Source organism: Sipha flava, unplaced genomic scaffold (assembly GCF_003268045.1).
Source record: "Sipha flava isolate LNK unplaced genomic scaffold, YSA_version1 124_pilon_pilon, whole genome shotgun sequence".
In the NCBI taxonomy this organism is placed as follows: domain Eukaryota; kingdom Metazoa; phylum Arthropoda; class Insecta; order Hemiptera; family Aphididae; genus Sipha; species Sipha flava.
In genome coordinates this window covers 942,155-965,594 of record NW_020271750.1, presented here as the reverse complement: position 1 = coordinate 965,594, position 23,440 = coordinate 942,155, and the positions used below count along the sequence as shown (strand labels likewise).

Sequence of the window (23,440 nt, the reverse complement as noted above, 5' to 3'; positions counted from 1 at the left end):
ATTAGAAATCGGTACGAATTCTTTGACTCCGGGCCATGTTTACACGAAGGGATTCTGTTTACGTTTCGGATGCGTTTTATTGTCTAGAGGTTTGATGTACGTGCACACATTCGTACGCGGACGCTGTAAACCATTAAACACGAGACGCACGCGGGTTCACGCACGCACCCGCGTTAACACATGTTCGGCCGGATCGGCGTTTCTGACAAGAAAAATAAAATTAAACGATTTCTTGTGTATTCCAAAAGTCCGCATGACACGCTTGTATGATATGTATAGTGTATACATAAGTGTGTGCAAGCATTTTAGAGTACCGCATATGGATCCGGGTGGTCCGCGCGTATGGGGGGACATAAGAATTATTTGAATACCGCGTTACCGCCCGTGTTCGCTATGAAGGGTTCGACTCATTTTCTCGATATCCTCTCCTTTCACTTTTTTCAATTGTTTACCCTCGTCGTGTACAATATACGTGCGCAAGTGTACAGATTCAAATGCGGGACACCAGTGCCGGGTTCCAATAGTTAAGTTGTACTATTATATTGTCGTGATATATTGACAATATTAAACATATTAAAGACACATTTTTTTTTTACGATTTCTATACGAAATTTGTTTTATTATTTAAGAAAACTGGTTACGAACAATATTATTTACATACAAATATTATAACCGTTTACATGAGCTATGTTATATTATATAATGATCATCATAAATATATAAAAGCAACGGCGCGGCGCCGAAGTCTGAAAGCTCACCAGCATGACAAAAGACGAACGCTTTTCGAAGTTTTAACAACCGTCCATTGAACATTATGCGCCTTCGATAAATGTGTCTCTGGTAACCATATCGACATCGGCGCCTATTAAAACATATCTATGATTTATTGTCGTAAATAAATTCGGTTCAGACTTTTATAAGTACCTAACGTCAAACTTTAGCATTTTATCGACGTAATCCAGTACACGTACAAATGGCGTGAATGACTCAATTATTAATTATATAAAACTAAAATTATCAATAAATAAATGTACACATTAAAACTATACAGATTATAAGTAAAAAAAAAAAAAAAAAATCAAATTTAACCTTGACGGTGGTGGTTTAACATTTTTTGTAAAAACACATCGCGAAGAAACAAATTTTATTTTCTTTATCTTTAGTATTTTATTACTTCGTTTTTCGTATCAAAATTGAAATTGTAATAAAGAAAAGTTCATTCAAACCTATGTGTTTTACTTATCAAAATAATAATGGTTACTTTAAAAGTTTTCAGAAGAAAATAAAAGAAATAATAAAAGGGTTTTTTTCCATCGCTACAACGCAACGTGAAGTCGATGAAACGCTTTAAACAAATGTTTTCAGATTCTGACGTTACGATAAAAATTAATTAGAAATTAAAGATAACTATGTATACATGTATGTATTGCTTATAAATATGCGCATGACTTTTCATCCCTTTACATATTTCGATTATCCGTTTTGATGTTAAATACATTTCGTAATGTGGTCATGATAATATTATTTTACGTCCCGTCGAACACACAACAATCACACGTTGTTTTATTCAAATGTATTCGATCTATTCAGTTTGATACAAGTCGTGCGGTATTTCATATTAAAACCCATTACGGTCTTTGGAGACGCTTAACAGTCGCGAACACCGGATTTACGCCGCGCGCGTACAACACGAACTCAACAAAACTTGGGGCAATCGTAGTAGTGGTGGAGACTTATGTGCTGTGGTAGTCCGTTGCCGGCGCTTATGCTGTTGTCCATGACGGGCTGTTGGATCTGTCCCGTGGCGGCCGCCGATCTCCTCATGACCGCCGTGTTATAACCTGAAACGGACGGACGAAAAAAAAAAAAAAAATCAGATGAATCTCAAACATTTGAAATACGCTATACAGACGGTTAAAAATATACTAAAATATAACACAATATTATACGGCTGGCTGGCGTCTGCGGACGCATATATTTTTTCACACCCACTTGTACCTTTTTGACTTTTAGCCAACGTGTGGCGAAATTGACGGTTTTTAAAAAAACGAGGCAGAAATATGTCATCGATGTGTATCACGAGAAACAAGTGGTTCGGTTTGGTTTTTTTCACTCTCTTTCGACAAGGCCACGTGCGTTTCGAAGGACCCGACGCGCGTTCGACGACCGAACCTCTTGACCATACATACGAACATATTAAAATACCTTCATATTATACATATATATCTACTGCTGCTGCTGCTGCTGCTGCTCGGTCTAGATATTATTGTACACAGATGATTACGGTACGTGCAGAGCATTATTATAAGTATACATGGTATCTATACATTATTATAGGTACTATGCACCCTGTTCTGCATGTTACACGAATATTGTATTATTATAATTTACTCTCGTTTTCTCGCATTCAACAAACACACACGCGTTGACACACGATGGCACTGTGCTCACCCGAGGGGGTGGCCCACACAATTAGACGTTGCGGTCGTCTCGTATATATTACATTATGTACTACATCCGCGGTGGCCATAAGGACCTTAACTTCGTTAAAGTATATATATATAGGTCAGGATAAAAAATATTACAGCGACAAGCTTATGGAAGAAAAAAAAACACGTTGTTTGACCTATATACGTATGTGTAAATATTATACAACAAAACAACGGGGGTGTTCTTTATACATAATAATATATTATCTATATTTATACGTACAAGACACATTTTCTTAGTCAAAACACAAACTGCATTTATGACCAACACATGATATGATATTAGCCTATAGGGTTTTTTATTTCTAGTATGTATTTTTTTTTTATGAACGCCGCACAGCAAAATGCATGCGTCTGCAGCCGTTTGTAAATAATGAAAAACGCTACGCCTTACAAAATAACAACAAGCGCACAAAGATATCGTTTGTTCTAGTTTTTAAAATCTCCGATCGATATTGTACTATAATAACATAGATGATCATATATGACTCGACGAACATTAAGCAAATCAGTTTAGGGTGGACAAAAACAAAAACACGAGAGTACAACATTTAACAAAACGGACCATTTATCGAAATCATAAGACAAACAGACAGTAGACGGAGATATTATACCTCACTAGACGATGCCGTTGTTTGAGAAGAACGTTCTTTGACCGTGTAAGAAAATTCAATAACGTTATTGGCATTGGATACGAAAATTTCAATGAAAGTACCTATATACACGAGTATAAAGTAGTGTAACAATGTATATCTGTAACGATTAACGATTATAATGAAATCAACGTGTTGATTTTATTATTTCAAATCGTGTACGCTCGAATAAAGAATATTTTATACATACGACGTATATATCATATTCTTTAATTTGTAATTTTTATTTATGTCCGTATGTATAATTGCTCTTAGTGCTCTTCTGCGTTTGGTTTGTGTCCGCACTAACCATGGTTTTCTGCGCGATAATAACAATAACAATAAATATGCCGAGTACCCGTGGCCCCACTTGGGTTCGATATCACATATATATATATATATGTACAGCTAACCACCACCACTACAACGCTCGCGAGAAAATTGTGTTAGCAGCTCGTAATAATTACACGTTGTTGCGTCGTTTTGCAGTTAATACATATACATCGTATACAGTACTCGACTTGGCAAAATTAAAGAAGGGGGACTCTATTTACTTATTTACTTTAAAAAAAAAGGGTCCCCAAAACTTTTTAAGCCTTATAATTATAATGCAATAATAGTAGGGGGATGCTAACATTTCTGAAAATTAGTTGGGGTACCCCCCTGCGTCCTGATCGTATATAGTGACGGGGAATCGTTATTCAATTACTTTAACCATTTATGTTTTTGAAGGATATTTTTCTTCCATATGTGTTACCAAATTTTTCTTCATCACAAAAAAGTCACGTGAACTATCTAGTGTGTTCGAGTCAGATGACCGACCAAATAGAATTCTTGCGAAACATCACTTTGAAGCAACCAATGAGGTTTACACGATTACGGTGGTTTTGTTATATCACTGTTGCCGTATTTTTAGACAAACGTTAAAAACAATCATAAAACGCGTGATCGTTGTTTTAGTATTAATGTGTTATTACTCGTATATTAATACTGGGAATGGATGTTACGAACAAGATGACGTCTGATCAGTGCCGGATTAAAAATTTGTGGGCTCCTAAGCAATTAAAATGTTGAGCTCTACAAAATTATTTTTTATATACATCTTTAACGTTATAATCCAATAATTAAAATAAATAATTTTAGTAATAACCAATTATTATTAATAAATAAAATCATGTTTATTAATTTTTTTTATTTGCAAGAAAAATGAATGAATTATTATATTATTTCTATTTTTTTTTTAAATAATTTTGTTATTATTATTGCATATAACACCTACAACTTAATATATATTATATTTTATAATGACTTTTGTCCTGAAAATTCGTAATTAAAATACAGGTATTATTAAATAAAAAAAAATATATAGTTTTCCATTTTCACATGGCCCCTTAAATGAGTGAGACCCTAAGGCGGGCGCCTACTCTGCTTAAAGGGTGCTTAAACAGTGCTTAATCCAGCACTGCGTCTGATATTGTAGGACAGCGAAACGCTTTAACATTATTCGAATAATAATAATACGATTAATACGATGTTACACGATTTTAGACAATACAAACGTAAGTCTTAGCACCAAGTATTTGAAATTGTTTATCTTAAAACATTGGAAACGCACATATAATATATATATATACACACCCTTCTACACAATTTAATGAAATTATAAATTCGATTTCAGTAAAAACTGTAAAATCTGCTGAAATAACAGAGAATACCTAATACGAGTGTTTATATTTTGCTGAATTTATTTATTGAATAAATAAATGTGTTTTATATGTATTATTTTTATTTAATCAAAGACACGATGAACAATACATTCAGTATAGTCCGTAAACGGGATCCTCTACCTATCGCATTTTTATTTTACACTCGAGTTAACACTGCAACTCATTTGCGCACATTTAAAATTTTTTATCTGAAAATCGACAACTCGTTTGCGCACGACGAAATCAGCTGTTTACCTGAAAATAAATAACTCTGCGCACAACGACACATTCACATACATGACACGTAAAGTTTCAGTAAGTATGGACTATGGATTTGGACGGTACAGTGGTGACTAGTGTGTTGACGACGAAAACTTAATATGACGTAGAAACGTCTAATATTTTTGAATCTTGGTGAGGAAAACAACGTTTTAATATTGATAATTATAAATTTAGTAAATGCTGTGTTTTAATGAGTGGATGTTCAAATTTTAGATGCACTAAGAAAAAAATGTCCTGCGAGTGTTATTGTTAATAACTCAAACAAAATAATAAAAGTAACCAACTCTCATAATTATAAGGAGTATAATAATCAACGATAATAAGCAAACGAGTTCTGACACTAGGGATTTTCGTCACAAGTAGCCAAAATATATGTGCGCAATCGAGTTGTGCATTTTTGCGCAGACGAGTTGGAAAAAAGGTAAATGTGCGCAAACGAATTGTAGCCCGAGTTAGCCGTTTGCGTGCGATTACTTTTCGAGTAATCGTCGTTTGATAAATTGTTCAGTTATTTCGAAAAGCGGGCGTGTACAAAAGACTGATTAATTTCCCACATACAGAAGTTTGGTCCAAGCGGAAAGTGAAAATTACAAAATATGATTATCCTCCAAATTAAATATTTCAATAAATCACACAAAAACTAATATAAAATATATATATATAATTTTACATTAATAAAATTATACACGCTAATATGTATGTATCAATTAATTTAATGAAATGTACGTACTGATTTACTGTTCAAGAATCATCAATTATAAAACAGCTATATATATTTGTTAGCATTCCTAAGATCATACAATGTTGTTGATTTTGATTGAATTTTAAATTATAATCATCTAGGAGTGCACGATTTTACATGCCAATAAGTAGTGAGTACGACTTATTAATACCAATTATGAAATTGATTTGACTTGCAAGCTAAGTTTTATTGATTATATCTACTATAATGTGGTCAATGTTATCTTAGACAAGCTAAATCTCAATATTTTAAAGATACTCTAACATGAATATAAATGCTAACTTAGTATTAAGTACAGAATAAATACATAACTAGTATATTAATAATAGTTAATAACTAATGTCACCTAGGTAGTATTTATATTATGATAATTTATTAGGAAGTAATCTATCGAAAATATTATACTCCTACCTATATATTAACTGCATGAATTTTTTGAATATAATATCAAATTCAGAAAAATTTTTATCCAACTATTTATTTACATGAATTATTTCCATTAGAAAAACGAATTTAAAACAAATTTATATCGATATCACGTTAAATAATATTAATTTATCATATTGTAAGCTTTTGAAATACAACCATATTTTACTTGTACTATATCATAATCTCTGGTTTGAAGCGTCAAAAATATCTTTTCTTCGTATATCAATTTATTTTTTATAGTTTCATAATGTTTGAAAACCTTTTAACTTGAAATAAAAAAGCAAACTGCAGTGTTGGGATTTGACACAGATTTACGATTTCTATTATTATTACTATAATACATTTTATATACCATATGTAAGCCAAAGAATTAGTTGTTTTCTAGCCATCTATTTATATTTTTACTTTATTCATTTTTTGTTCGTCAATTCTTGAAAATTATAAAAAAAAGCTAAACACAATTGATACGACATAATTTAACAAAAATAAGAAAATACCAAACCTATTAAAAATGTATTATGAAGTCGATTGAGTATTATAAATTATAAGTGTCTACATATACATTTTTAAATTACAAATTTAAATTATAAGTAGTTGTAGTAATATTTTAAATCTTTAATAGTGTTTTTTTTCATATAATTGAAAATAAGAAGTATTTTAGACGAAATAAGTATTTTGAACACATCGAGAAAAAGGAAAATAAAAACCACGTAGGTATAAATTAATACTTTACACATGTTGCAAATAACGACGTATAATTAGTTGACGCTCAAGTATAATGTTTCGTATATGCAGGGACCATATACAGCATATAGAACGAATGGTTCTACAGCCAAGGATCATTGACTTGCGATTTATCGTTTGGAATGTCTAAAACGAAAAAACATCAGACAGACTAATCAAGAATACCAGAACACTTGATTTGTAAATACTTGTTTTTAGGGTTGCGGTATGGCAAAATATGCGATAGCGAGATACATAGTTGTATTCGATTAATCGCTATCACTTCTTGATTCGCTTCTCTTACCTAATATACTAGGGACCAGACACACAATCTTTACACAGTACAATATACGAATTAACATTTATTTTTGTATTTTTGAAGCATATGCCATAATGTGCTCACATATTATAATTTATTCAAATACGGATTTTAATACTTGTATACTTACTTGTATACTTATATTTTATTAAATACCCAGTACTCGTTAGCAATGATAGTAATTAAATAAAAATTTATTTTTCTTCTGAAGCCCTAGGGGACAATACATAAAATGATTTTCAGTACATGTAGTTTCAATATCAAATACATTTAAATATTTTTCTTAATATATGAAAATACAATTTGAATTCAGTATTTAATACGAAAATAAATATTAATAATTAAAATGAGCCATTTGCAATAATTAATTTGAATTTTAAGTTATAAAACAAATACACTTGTTAATAATTGATTGTTAAGTTTATTTGTTTTGTTATTGAGGTACCTATTATAGACGATCAAATAAATTAGCTGTGGCTTAGAAAAAAAGAACATTCTTATTTAAAAAAATATTAACTGTTGGTACACACTATATTATATTTCTGTTTGTGCTAATTTCTAGTGACTAATTATTTTTTGTTATAACAAATTTAGAAAAATGCAATAAGTAACACTATACACAATTTTATTCTCAATAAGATATTCAAAAGTTATAAAAGAATAAGTCTGACCTTTTTTTAATAAAGTAAAAGAGCTGAAAACTACTCATTTGTTTTGAATATTAGTTCAATAATATTAATTTTACATTTCTATTATAGATTTAGGTGAAATACCAAGTTGTATGAACCAGATATACACAATTTCAAAATTCAAAGCTACTACTAAAATATACATAAACGCCTGTCTAAGCACTACGAAATCCATTAATAACTTATTAGTCATCAATTGCAATAGCAGATACGTTGTCGTGATACTGATGATATAAAATACATCAGTGTATCACATTACTCAGGTGCCATGTTTACCATAAGGGTGCGTGGGGCACAAACCCAAGGACCCGACTCAAATCCCTAACCTCCGATTTACGGTAGCTCCGAGAAATATAAATTACATCTTTACGTTGTAACATATACGCGCAATCTATCTCGAATAAATATTTGATTGTTAGGCTTAGATATAACGTTATAATTTAAATGCTGTAAATACGACGATTCCTACTTTTAGCCATTAATTTGAATAATAACAAGTTACATTTTACAGTTTATTGTTATACGTCCGTGACAAAATAGTATCGTTGTTACATTTTTGAACAAATAGGTGGGCCTAAAAATATCGTTTCAAATTAAAAATGTTTGTTATGATTTGTAAATGATTAGGCAATGTGATCGAATAACTGTACTCTTGCTTCTAAAAGGACTCCTGCGTTGCCAAAGATGGCGGCTTTGGGCATGCGATTTGTTTGGAAACAAAAATCGAAGAAAAATAAACTCACCGTTATCGTGCGACAAGTTGTACTGGCAGCCGTAGTCGAACTGTTCCTGGTAACCACCTGTGCCGCCTGCGCCAGGGCCGCCGTAGACTTCGGACTTTTGACTTTGCCAAAAGCTGGCAGCGAAATGATCCAACTGCAGATCGTTTCTGCAATATCCGCCGTCACCACCGGACGCGCTGAAGTCCTGATGCTGGTACCCGGCGACCATTGCTGCCGCAGCATCTTTGTAATCGTACTGGTCGTGCAGATAACACGGCACGGTCGACTGCGACTGCGGTTGCGGTTGTTGCGGTTGCGGTTGATGTGGTTGCGGTTGATGCGGCTGTGGTTGATGCGGTCGCTGCTGTGCCGGGGCCGGTGGTAGTGACTGAAGCTGTTGTTGCGGCTGCATCTCGTGCCCGGCGGGACGCTGAATCTCTTGGCCGGACGGGTGCTGTTGCTGCAGTTGACCGAGACCGAGTTGCTGCTGCTGCTGCTGCTGCTGCTGCAGATTCTGGTGATAATGGTGATGGTGGAGGTGCTGGTGATATTGCGAAGTCTGGTAGCCGCCGCCGCCACTGCCGACCATAGGAACGACCGACTTCTGCTGGCACTTGCGACGGAATCCCCGGGGCCGTCGTCTGAACGAGCTCTCTTCGAACATCATCTCCGATGCCGGATCCACGGTCCAGTAGTGGCCCTTGCCCGGCCGACCCAGTCCTTTCGGTAGTTTGATGAAGCACTCGTTCAGCGACAAGTTGTGTCGCACCGAATTTTTCCAGCCCTGAACAAACATACGCTCGTATTACCATAGTGCAATGTGACCGGGGGCGAAGAATATGTGTTCGCGTTACTGACAACGTTATGAAACATTGGTAAAGAGCCAAGAGCGAAAAATAAATAAATAAATACGTTCATTTAACGTGATTTACATTAAGTATAAGGGTATTTAAAACTGTTTTCGTCTTTACACTTTTGTCGGTATTGAATTTTACTTATTCGAGTATCAGTTTCGCTCTGACAATATAACGAACGACTATAGTTATGCATAATTAATTTCCACTCCATCCAACTGATCGAAGTTCAACTTTTTAAAATCTTACTATGATAGAATATAAAGAATTTCTATTTTCTGACTCAACAAGTTTCCATGTTATTTAGTATTCACATTGAACTATTGTAATTTATAAATTCAGAAATTCGTTTAATCTATATTATTTACAAAAACATTTCAAAATATTAAATAACTTTAGTGAGAGAAACTAAAGTTTGGAGAATACTTTGAGATGATCTTAAATCTAAATAGGTACATCCCTTTTTTAATTTGGTTTCTAACAATGTTTAATACGATCTGAGAGTGATACTTGTAGTTATTGTTTACCTTTTATAATAATTACTTGTAAGCGACAAGCGTCTCGAAGGAATTTACATATTAAGTATCACGTGTGTGAGATCAATATGAATATTACAGAACGAGAGCTAACTGTAAAGGAATTCGGATGCAAAACGCGAACACCATATTTTTAATAAAAAATATATTTGAATGACTTGATGTTCTCACTGTGCTATCAAATTTTATTTTGTGGTAGAAATGTTAAAAAAATCATTAATTAACAAACCTATGAACAACAATGGAATCATCAATGGAAACGGTTCAGCAAGATAAATGTATATTTCCAAATGAATTAAAACGGTATATTTGGGGCTTTTTTTGCAACGTGTGCACTTGAATTTCGATACGATTCAATGTTGTACATTCACTGAATACAACTGTTCGAGTTTGGCAACTTTAGTATCGAATTTTCACTCTACGCGATTTTTACTACTTCCGCGATCACTTGTATTTATTGTTTCGAAAACAATACAATTAACTGTTGCTTTGATCGTCATTTCAGCGTGTAAACTATATTCTTTAAGTCTATACCATATCATAACAAAATTCGATAATAACTCACCTATTGTTCTCGTCTTTACGAAAATGATTTGAAACGCTCTCTTGGAAACCCGAAGTTTTAGCGGTATTGGATAATATGATTTGACGAATGTCGCGAAAAGATAAAGGAAACAATTACAAACACGAAATTATTACATTATTATTTGAAACCATATTCGTAGAAGTTTAATCAGACCAGTCTATAGCTCATTAATTAAGTATTCGCCGTGCGGTTGACATACTATCATAAAATATGAGTCACCCGCGTACGGTATACTCGATTGGTTTTCCGACATTTAGATAACACCAACAAAACGAACGTGAACTTATGGTAAATAGTAAATATTTTGAATTCTTTTATAATTTTTTGTTTATTTAATTTTTGTCTATAATACTTTTATAATATATTGAATATTGATATTATGTGTAGGGCTTGTATAAAATATTACTAAATAAACAAAAAATGGAGGAGTTCAATGGCAGAACATAAGATTGCGTTTTAAAGATTAAACTAGTATACCTAATGACGATGGCAGGGATATGAAAAGAAATATTTTCTTAGGCTTAGTAGTGATTTGAAAGACATTGAATATGTGTATCAATAGATAATTATACTTCAATTATTAATAGATTCTCTTAATACAATTGTATTCTTATAAATTTAAATGTTTAAATCACGTTAAAATATGTATTAAAAGCTGCAGCAGAACGATTAAATTATATATAGATAAATATATTTACCATTAAATTGTATTAATAATACAAATCATAAAGTATTTTAATTATATCCTAATAATTGTGGTTTATTAATCTAAATACGCCTGAAATTGTACCCATACATATCTTAGTTGCATTTTCAGATTAGTCGTAACTAAGTTTGATTATATTTTGAATTTGAATGGTAAAAAAAAACTACTCGGTGAGTGTGCCAATTTTTAAACATTTTTTAATATTTAAAAAATATCTAAATATTTTTAATGATAATCGTTTTGTATCAGATTTGTCTATAACTATAACCACAAAATAAGTACGGATAAATCCGAGAATTCGATGATATTCTGTAATGTGTTTATCTGATTAAACTATGTTTAGTTTTTGTTTATACTGATCTGAACTTAACCACAATAGAAAAAATTATCAATTATAATTGAATGTTTATTTATAAATAGTAAAAATAATTTAGATCTAACCAATCCACTACGCCGTCAATAATTTATCTAATCTTGTAACTTTATTAAGTAAAGCTAATGAGAAGGAAAAATGTTCAGATACATTCAAAAAACAGAATGGTCAAAAAAGACAACTCCTCCAATATTATTATATTTTTTTTGTATAAAAGCTATTAAGAAAATACGTTATATCGTTACACTTATTGAAATATTTTTACAATGTATTAACAATAATGAATAATGGTTTTGGAGTCCAAGCATTATTTGGTACAAAGTTTTCAACGAAGGACAGCAGAATCGATTGAAACCAAATATTTTTCATTTCATAATTATAATCCCATTACTGTTTGAGAGTATCTAAATGGTTATTTGATGATTTTTAAGCTAAATTAAAATAATATTAACTTATTAACCCCCTACGAGAAAGAAGTACACACACATTTACGAATTGTTTTTTATATGGTTATTTTCAAAAAAAAAAAAAAAGCCGATTAATACTGGATAAATATATGAGTACAAATAGGGTTAATATCAGGCGTGTATTTGGACTTACTTCTAGGGGGGAGGGGCGACTCAAATTTGTTCTTCAATTCAAGTTCAAAATTTACAAATTAAATTTTTGGTAATATTTAAATCAAGTGAATTCTTAATAATATGTTTTTTTTTTTTTTAATCCTATACCGGATCCACTTGGAATCGATGACTACTTGTGTAGTTCTTTTGTAACACCTGTCTGTTTTGAAAGTTACGCTTGTGTTTTATTTGATTTTTCACTAAGTATGGACCCGACAAAAAGCTCAAATCAGTATTCACAGCAACGTGTAATTCGATTTCGTTATAAAATGATCTACATTAAAAAAAATTGAAATGTGCATCTCACATATAATAAATTCCTTAAATACGGATTCAGGGGGGGCGATTGCACTTTCGCCCCCCTTAAATTATGTCCATGGTTAACATGTTGGTATGCGATGTGTTACTATAGTATGCTAAAGGGGGTTTGGGACGGTTAGGCCCGTTAGACGTAATGAGGACGTGACAAGGTCCAAACTAACTCTGGTAAAAGCAGTGGCGGCGACAGGAATTTTTGCTAGGCAGGGTCAATGGGAGGCCAACAATTATACGGTAGGGCCACCAAAAATGGTGTTTCAACAAAAAATGAATAAATAATAAAAAATTAAAAAAACAATTAAAACGAGTTAATTACTATATTTAAATATATTAAATGATCACTATAAATGATATCTATAACAAAACTACTTGAAAATAATTCTACGATCACTATGTGCATCTGCAAACTTATTTATTATTTATTTATTAATTTATTATTTATTATTATTATTAATTATTTCATTATTACTGATATTTATTATTTATTATTTCATTAATGTCTAGTGACTTAGTTTCACGTGTTTCAATATATATGCTCTTAAACTTAAATAAACAAACTTTTATTTTATATTGTTAAATTGCATACAGTGAACAAAATACAAATACCATTATTTAATATTTTCTGCTTATGAAAAATGACTGTATTATTATGTCTAAGGTCAGGTCAGTGGTAGGGCCACCGGTAGAGCAAGGCATTTTCAGGTAGGGCTATGGCCTTACCTGGCCGGTCCCTTGCACAAGATACAAAAGACCGAACATTATGCCTAGAAGTTTCGCCTCATAAAACGTAATAAATTGCTCGCAGGGGGCGGATGGATAATGTAAGAAAATTAATTTGGCCCTTCACACGAAGAAAGGGTTAGTGTTTACTACTAGCACGTAGTATATGTATGCGTACTATATTATATTTATTTACATTGGGTTCCGCCTGATGTAATATTTATTTTATCATAGCGATGGAATGTGTATTAACAACTAATACGATTTCGTCGTAACTATAACATTTTGTCTGTCAAAAGTAATGAAAATCATTAGTATTTAAACCGTAATGAGATTTAGATACGAGTTTAATTGAATGTGTAGGAGTGTAACCAGCCCACGACCATTTCAATTTTACCGTGAATTTCAAGGCGATCATGAACGTTTTCGACAAATTCTCGAAAATATCTGTGGCCCGAAGAAAATATTGTGACGAAAAACTAATGAAAAATCATGCGTCCCGAGATCATGTTGCGAATTATTATTTTGTACATTTATTTATCCATTAATTTAACAACTTTTTCCAATTCAATGGGTCGCGTGTGCAAAATAAAAACTTTTTCGACATTGTAAACGTTTTTTTGTTTTGCGTCGGTTTACAAGTTTCGGTTACCGCGGGCAAACGAGTTTGGTCCGGGCGGGTGCGCATCGAGACCACTGCGCACGTATTTACCTGATAGGAGCCTCTGAAGAACGGGAACCTGTGCTGGAGGAAAGCGTATATCTCGCTGAGCGTGAGCCTCTTGACCGGCGAACTCTGTATGGCCATGACGATGAGCGCTATGTACGAGTAAGGGGGTTTCTCGGACCTGCCGGTGGCGACGACGCCCGCCGGCACGCCCGTCACCGCGGTCGCCGTTTTGCCCGTCGCTGCGCCTCCGCTGTTCTTCCTGCAACCGTCGTCGTCGTCGTCGTTGTTGTTGTTGTTGTTGTTGTTGTTATAGCTGTTGGCCTTTTTCCTGTCTTTGTCCTCGACCTTGACGATCAGCACGTCCATAGTACCACCGCTGCGGTGCCGACCAACCGGAACCGCGCGGACGACGAGAGCGAAAGTAGCGATTGTCCGGAAAACGTTCGGACGAGCGAAAAACAAAACGATCGATCGCCGGCGTACACTAGCCGGTACGTGTGCGCGATACGGGAACAACACGTTGTCGCCTCGGAGACTGGCACCGCGGCACCGTGACCGCTGTTGTTGGCGCACGTGCGTGGACCACCGCGGACACCGTGGTCGAGCGCGTGGACATTTGCGTGCGGGACACGGATCGTGTGCTATACGCGCGGCGTTCGTCGTGCGGTGCGGCCGTCGCGCGCGATCCACCAATACTGCCCGGTGCTGCGGGGCAACCGGTTGGAGCGGACCGCGGCGCGACCCGGGCGGAGCGGCGTCCCCGGGATATGGGCAGGACGGCGGTCGGCGGGCCAATCAGCGCCGGCCGGGGCAGCCGCCCGCCGACGTCTCGGGACGGGCCGCGATGTCGGACGGTGCGCGCGCGCTGCGTACGCGTAACGAATGTCCGCGACGAGAGGGGCTAGCGCCGCTTTCGTTTTCCCGAACGGTTCCCACAACGTTCCAATTATCGCGCATGAAAACGTTTTTTCCCTGTCCGACGAGTATACATATAACACACGTTGATCGCGCACGTACCGCGGGCTGCCCGATGCGATTGCTTTCGACCGCGATCCGAACGCGTGTCCGTCCCTTATTTCGTTTCGGCCGCAACGCATTGCGTACGACCAGTGTGCCGTCCGTACCGCCCCTGCGGTCGGTACCCGGGCGAAAAAAAAACCATGTCCGCACAGCAGACGACTACCACCATGGTTCACATCGGTGAAACTCGAATTGCCTCCTGTTCGAAAATCGTCCGTCAATCCAATCAAAACCGTCGATTTATGCAATAATATACGCAGTACTCGAACGACGTTGTTATACGTGTTATACGCAAACATATTTATTAGAAAGATTTAATGTGTGTAAAAATAGCATACGTGTAATATGTCAAATATATAAATACGATTCATGAATCAATAGTTAATATTAATACCTAAAGGATGTATAACGTGTATGTAAATTTAAAATATTTTTATTCGTTTTTATTATGTATTTAGCTGGTCAAAAATAAAATCAATTATTGTTTTCTCGGTTTGAATTTGATGCTAATGTTTTTACATATTTCAATTGTGATATTTGATTTGTATTTAATAGATGACATTAATTTTATCTTTCTGTAGGTATTAAAATTGGCATGGATTTTAATACTTCTAAAATTGCATTTGCTTTTCTTGCTTTATTACTGGCAAATTCATCGACAATTTCTTCATGTGATTCATATTCTTCGTATATTTAAATGCCCTTGTGTTATTTTAATAATTTCATCATTAAATTCACGCGTAGTGTGTACAAATAGACAACATCTACGTATTTCAAAAATATAATGGAAAAATTTCGATTTGATTGTAGGATAAAAACACGACTTCTGCAAAATGTTGCACCCCTTTGCAGTTTGCGCCCCAGGTGTAGACACAGTTCACCATACCCTTGTTATGCCACTGCCTATGTTAGCCGAAATTATGTAGTAACTACGCAGCATAGTTATAGATAAAACCGTGCTATGCAGACATGCAGCACGCGTTCACCTGGCGACTCGCGCTTAGCAACATACAAAATATATAACTGGTTGAATATTAATTCAAATGTGTGGTAATTATAATTATATTTACGCTTAGTACCCATATAGGTAGATGAGAAAATATATTTTCATAGTAAAAGATTATATGTTGGTTATGGTATAAATGGTTATAAGCGAAGACGTCATTATTTTAGGAAAAATATAAATACTAATATCTAATACATTCGGTTATAATTTGGTATATACTTCATTGTATCGTTTATCATTAATGCTATCGATATTAATATTTGGAACCTAAATACTTGTGTAACTGATAAGTTGTATTAAAAATATACGTAAGGTTGGTGGAGGTGGTATGGGAGGGCCTTGCCTCCCACGGGTCTGTGTTAAAAAATTGCGCACGTGGAACGCAGTTTTTAAATCGTTGGACTGAGCTCTTTAATTTAATAATATTAATAACATAGGGATTTATTACTACAAAAAGAGATACTCAGTTACACTTTTAGTGTAAATTTATACTTGACATATAAAAATAAACATTTTCGTGATACTTCTTTGCAATGTTTTCATATGAATCGAAGTATGACATCGATTTTGCACTAATTACTTATTTTTAAAGTTGATTGTAACATGTAGAAATGCATAGAATTTTATAGGAGTCATATATTGAACAAGATTTGTAAAATTAAGCTTAATTCTTAAAAATGTAATGTAGGTATTAAAAATTAAAACACACTGGTTATTTTATATTAAAATAACTGTATTAATGCATCAGTTGGTGCTTTGAATCAGGGACCAGAAGCGTAACCGAAAAGAACCGATACTGGAACCAGTTAACCTATAAAATTTAGGAACCGTCACTGAAACCGGAACCTTTATTTTAAAAAAATGAAAAACCGTAACCGTAACCTTCATTATAAAAGGTCTAATTTAGGTCAGTTATTTAGACTAGTAAAACTATGGTAATGAATATTTTGTTTGTCGATTCAGAAAAATAAAAATCAACTGTGTTGTGTTGTAAACTGTAATAGTATAATGCATATAATAAGTAAATTTGTAATATTATTAATATTATTATTTTTGTATATTTATCAATATATTACAATTTACAATGAGTATATCATCTATCTTGTCTATTAAGTTTTAAATATAATTAATGTTTATAAATAATTTGTAGCTATAACAGCAGCCAGTATTAACTTTGATTCCAAATTAAAATTAAATTTTAAATTAAAGATATTTATTTCATCATAATATTTACCATAATATTTCACAATATTACAAAATATTTTACAAATTCATACTATGAGTTGAAATAAAATAACTTAACCTAACTAAAAGAAATATAATAATAGGTTGATATAATATTTATATATTTAATATATTTATAATTATTTTTTTTTTAAATATTCATAATATCTTCTATTTTCATGAAATGAAACAATTATAATTTAAACAAAAATAAATAAATAATTTCATATTATTTTTTAATAAATCTCTAATAATCAGAATCAACCGAAATTAACCGGCTCTAGAACCCTTACTCTTTTAAAAAACCAAAACCTAAACAGGAACCCTTAAGAAATTAATTGAACAACCAAAACCGACATCGGAACCGAAAAAACCTATAGGTTCCAGTCCCGGCTTTAAATAGCAAAAAATTAATTTAATAACTACATTTATTCTTGTTAAGTACTTGCAAAATCAATGTTTTATATCAATTTTTTCATTTTAATGACACCAAGCAACATCAAACGTAAAAAATGTGTGACGATTGCACAACAATGTTGTTCAACGATTCGTATGCAAATTTTACAAAAAAATTTAATAAGATTATTTTTTTTTACTTTTATACTATAATTTTGAGAATAAAGCAGAATTTAGAGATAAGGAAAATAATGGTATCATTGGCTAACTCTTTTGTAATGCGCTGTTACTAGTTTTCTCATTAATTTCAGTAACATGTTGCAGAATACGTGTTTTGCGTGTTAAAGATAAATATCCAAGTATATATATATCTATTGTAAAAATGTCGCTGATATGAATCTGGGTGAAAAATATTGCTATGCATTTTAGCAACATTGATTTTTTGAGGGAAAAAATTATTTATCAAAGGAAAATGTATCATCCGAAATCAATACACCTTGAGTTGCAACGATAGCGATCACGGGAATTAAAACGGTTCAACTGCTGTTGTTTTAAAATAAATGCGATATTGAACGCGAACATATTTAATCGGAAATGAGTGCAGAAAAGAATATGGTAGACTGGAGATTACAGATATAGAATATAGTGTACCCAAGGGCCTGCACTCACGTTGATCGGCAATAGGAATAAGACGATAAAATTTAATACAATACTAAAATATGAGGTATAAATTTGTAATTGTTGACTACATAGTTGCCAATAAATGAATACTGAAATTTAAAAACACAAAAAATATTATATTTATATATTTTAAGTATTCATAACATAAAGCAGTATTTTATATTTATTTTAACTACTAAAGTAGTATGAATAATAGTAATAGCAATTTTTTTATTTTCACTGTTATTTTATTATTTATAATCATGAATTTACTTTTTATGTGTTTAACTAATCATCAAATCGACGTGTTATCTAAATTATTAACAATAAAAATGTTTAATTTTAAACTTTTTTACGGATTTGTATACAAATCCAAAGGGGTTGTACATTTATAACCAAACATAATAATTTAATCATTATCAGTGTAACATAAATTTACTACTTTTACTATCTCTCCATCATTTGTCTGCACATAGCAATCGGTTATATTTTTGCTTTAATTTCGCTATAATTAAATGGCATTACGAGTATATATATATATACTGATATTTACTCTGTATATCAATTGGTTAAGGTCTTTCAGTGTGTTTGTTTTTTGATACGTAATCATCATGTATGTAACTCCAATTACTTGATACGTCGAGAGTGATATTTATTAAATTATATTTGTTTTGAATAGCGTTTTATTGCTTGTTGAAGAGGTTGACTTTTTCGCACACATTTTTTTAGAATCGTCATATGGTTCTCGAACGGAAATGCACTTAAATGATATTTGAATCTTATTCTAACATTTAAGTTAATTATTACAGTATGCTATTTGGGTAAGTCTATAGCAACAAAGAAAAAAAAAATGTAGAAATCATAAAATTCTATGGAAAGATATTTCAACGCTATTATTATTATTCTACTAGCTTAATTATCCGCCTTCGCACGGAACATTCTTGGCCGTGACATAGGTTTTAATGGATTATTATTTGACACTATTTAAAGCCAAGTTTGGTTCAAAGGAAAGTTCAAATGAATCAGTATAGTAATTTTGGTAATACGCTGAATTACCTCTGAATTATCGTACTTGTTGGTTCCAATATTTTTTAAAATCCCTTCTTATTGCATGTATTGAATATTGGAGAGACCACCATAATAAATTTCGAGTTCATATAGTTTTGAGATGTAGCGATGATCAATGAGGAGTAATACCTGACGTTGTCCGTTGAGAAATTTGTGAGTGTTCAACTCTTTTTGAGTGTTACCGTTGAACCTATACCTTTTTAAGTATAAATCACCCGAAATAACGGTTGAAATATTAATTTGTTATGAATTATAATGAGTAAATATTAAATATAGCCATGCCTATCACGCCTTCCTGTACTGTTTATGATATTTAAGCATATACTAATATCCTTACAACAATGTTCAATTTATTTTGGATTATTATTTTTTTATTTATTAATTTTATTGAGAAAACTCTGATGATTCGAGGTTTCAAATAGATGCTATTTATTAAAGTGTATTTGGATTATACAATACTTTTTGTTTTTCCTTTTGTAGTGCGTACACAAATAAATCAGAAGGTTCTCTAACGCGTGAGCAGGCCACACACAGTTATCTATGTGAAAAGCATGAATTTTCAAAATCCAGTCCACATATTCTTTTAATTGTCCTTGTAATTTGTTAATGATCATTGCAAAAGCAAGTCGCACTGAAAACTACAAAAGTTTGAATTCTTATTGCTTATCTGTTGGAGTCATTGGGATGCGTGGCATAGTACGTGTTCACCTTTAAATTTTCCGTTTAAATTCGATTATGTTGATATACAGTTTAATAACTTACATAATTCTTAATCGGTGATTATTAAAATCAACATATTAAACAAATCAAATATTTCCTAGGTAACCAAAAATTTGAAAATGTATGCATTCAGTCCAAAACTGTTTCGACCCTTAAATATGCGATTTTCAAAAAATCCTTTCTTATTGCACTGTGAAAATATGAGAAGAACCTCTATTCCAAATTTCAAGTCTGTACGTTGCATAGTTTTTGAGATACAGCGATCAGTGAGTCAGTGGTATTTGGATTTTATATGTATAGATTATTATTCTAATGTCTATGTATTTATAGAAATACATAGACATTAGAGTGGTCCTTATTTATGTAAGTGGAATATTTTATTTTGAAAAGTTAACACAGTATCTCCCCAATTTGTTAAGTCATGTATGTAAATAATTTCGGTAAAATTTGGAAGGTCTTACTTAACCCCTTTTGGTTCTGTACTAGGGTTGAAATATGGCAGAAAAGAGAAGTTTTCTTGATTCTTTATTTAATTTAATTTAAATTTTGCCGGTAAAATTATAGAAAACAATTTTTTTTAAAAGATCTGTAAGGGTATTGTTACAGCGTAATACCTTGTAACCAATTGAAATTGAAATTGATTATTTTTCGAATATTCAATTATGTTAAAATAATTGTCTCAAAAACATGGGAACTTTTATAAATCGAACATTTATGTTGTAATAAAATGGAAACCGATTAAAAGTGTATAAAACTAACTATCGAAAAATTCAATCTGAATCTGAGTTTCTTTCATTCAACGGATTCTTCACTACCATACTATTCTTATTTCTTCTTTTTTTTGTTAAGGAGTAGGAGGATTTGGAGAATTGACCTTGTTGACCTTGTTTCGATTTAATTTCACGTATTAATAAATGTACAAATTATTAAATAATATTAATGTATTAGTTGAATAACAAAATATGAATGTTGATTAAAATAATACTAGTAGCATATATTCTGTTTTGATTCTGGTGGTTTTTCAAACAAAATTTATGACGCATCTTCTATATTGAAAAGTCCTGAGAACGTCATTACTTTGATTTATATTTTATTCTAAAACTTGCTCAAAGTTTAATACATTGTGTTCAATTGTTGAAGAAGCAAAAATAACTATAATCTACAGTTTTTTAAATGTCACCTACTGAAAACCATCTTCTTTACGGGGTGGTAGGTAAATTACTAGCGAAATGTTTTAAATCAAAAACAGTACATATTTTATGTGATGATCCTGCTATTACTTAGACAGCGATGACGTTACACGTGTCTTATTTGACCGGCCGAAAATAAAAATTAAATAAGACCTAACCTTTAATGGCCATGTGTTTTCTTCGTATATCCGCATGAAGGAAATTGGCAGGGATTATTCTATGGATTTTTATCAGCTACGCATTTTGTTTGAATAAGCCTATCAAAATAGAACCATGATCTCAAAATATACTGTCAAATTATAGTTAAAAATGATAACATTTGTAGCTTTTAGGTGAAGTAATTTAAAATGTTACTTATTTAAAGGATATAAAACAATTTACATTCGTGTTTAAAGTATTTTTTTTAATAAATGTCCTTTTTACTTTGATTATAAATCATAATGTAATGTATAAAATAACACTAAACAACATTCGATTATAAATCAATTATGCAAAGTCTATTATCAAGTGCGCATCTAGCTTTTCCGAATACGCAAATTAAGCCCAACTACGCTTTAGAATAAGTTCTGGAAATTGGTATAGAATAAAACAAAAGCATAAGTTCCATTCACACTTCAGTCCATAAATCAATATGAAACGACATCGCATTATTCGATGAAAGCCTGCTGATGAATCACAATTAAGACGAGCGATAAACGGTTGTAGATTCAAATCAAATACAATATTAACATAAAGTGCCATGTATTATTTCGAATTTTAAATCACGATTGCGCGTATAACACGCAGGACTGCAGTACATAACTTTATGGAACTGGATACGAAAAAAAAAAAAACAAAAATAGACTCCTCACGATAAAAACAGAATGTTTTTGTGGAAATCTTTTAATCAGAGATGTTAAGTCGTTTAACACATAACTCAACTCATCTAAACGATTACATGTTATGTGGCTTGTCATTTAAGCTACAAGTACAACCAATCAATCATCTCATACGAATGTTTTATCGTCGATTAATTAGTCTGTAATACGATATAATTCTATAAAACAAAAGTTATCGGTCTATGTCGCGTCTTATGCCCACAACATATCGATTAAATCATCTGTAGACTAAGTTGTTCATTACACGTTTATATTTCGATGAACATTGTGGCTCGTTCTCGTAGTACTAACTCATATATAACTGATAGTACGTATCAGCAATTGTTAATTAGAGATTATTTTTTTTACGTTTTTTGGCGAAAAATAACGCGTAATTTATAGAATGACTAATATTTGTATAAACTAATCGAACGTTTTTATTTCATTTGTTCGATAAAAACCAACAATACGTAGTGTAATAATACCTATGCAGCACATCTAAACGTCACTCGTATCACGCGGCTGTCTCTATCGCGATAAATAATAAACGACCTAAGTATAATATCTCGCAACACATTTAGCCGACCAGAATAATATTGTAATGGATCAGTTGGAAAGTATAGCATATGAATAAAAAAAATACATTCGTCGTTTCATTTAGAATCTAAAACAATACGTCGACTGTTTTCAAGGCAATTGCAAAGTCGAATTACAGTAAATATGATATTGATAGAAAACATATTATATGTATTTATATGTCCGTTTAGTACAAAAATAAGTTTATTCTTATCAATAGTATTTATTTTTATTTTTTATAACATTATAGAAATTACATTATACATTTACATTACAATTTAAATATTAATAATGAATTAATTGAATTGATGAATTAACTGCACATTGAATACATTTTAGAAAACAGAAAGGATAAACCTTTTTAAAATAATATATAATACTGTATTAGTTGTGATAAATTATGTTATGATGATTATACACACTTTCAGTAAGAAATAGGTACCATACTATATTACATAGGGCCAGTTACCAAGCATATATCATTGTTTATTAAAACGAATATAAGTTATAAAATTATTATAAGAAATATCAATATAATTATTTAATCACTCGAGCAAATCGTATTAGACGCGTTGTTTCATGAAATAAACAATTTGAAGAGAAATAA

The 23,440-nt window shown here is 32.3% G+C and overlaps 1 protein-coding gene across 1 annotated transcript; it reads right to left on the bottom strand.

The window, feature by feature from the left end:
- Positions 1-1,154: 1,154 nt before the first annotated feature.
- On the bottom strand, positions 1,155-14,873 carry LOC112694191 (forkhead box protein D1-like). The gene is made up of 3 exons (XM_025569588.1): positions 14,159-14,873; positions 8,755-9,517; positions 1,155-1,841 (listed from the first exon to the last, which is right to left on the bottom strand). The coding sequence occupies exons 1-3, from the start codon at positions 14,480-14,482 to the stop codon at positions 1,696-1,698; spliced, it is 1,233 nt and encodes a 410-aa protein (XP_025425373.1). The 5' UTR covers positions 14,483-14,873; the 3' UTR covers positions 1,155-1,695.
- Positions 14,874-23,440: the final 8,567 nt, after the last annotated feature.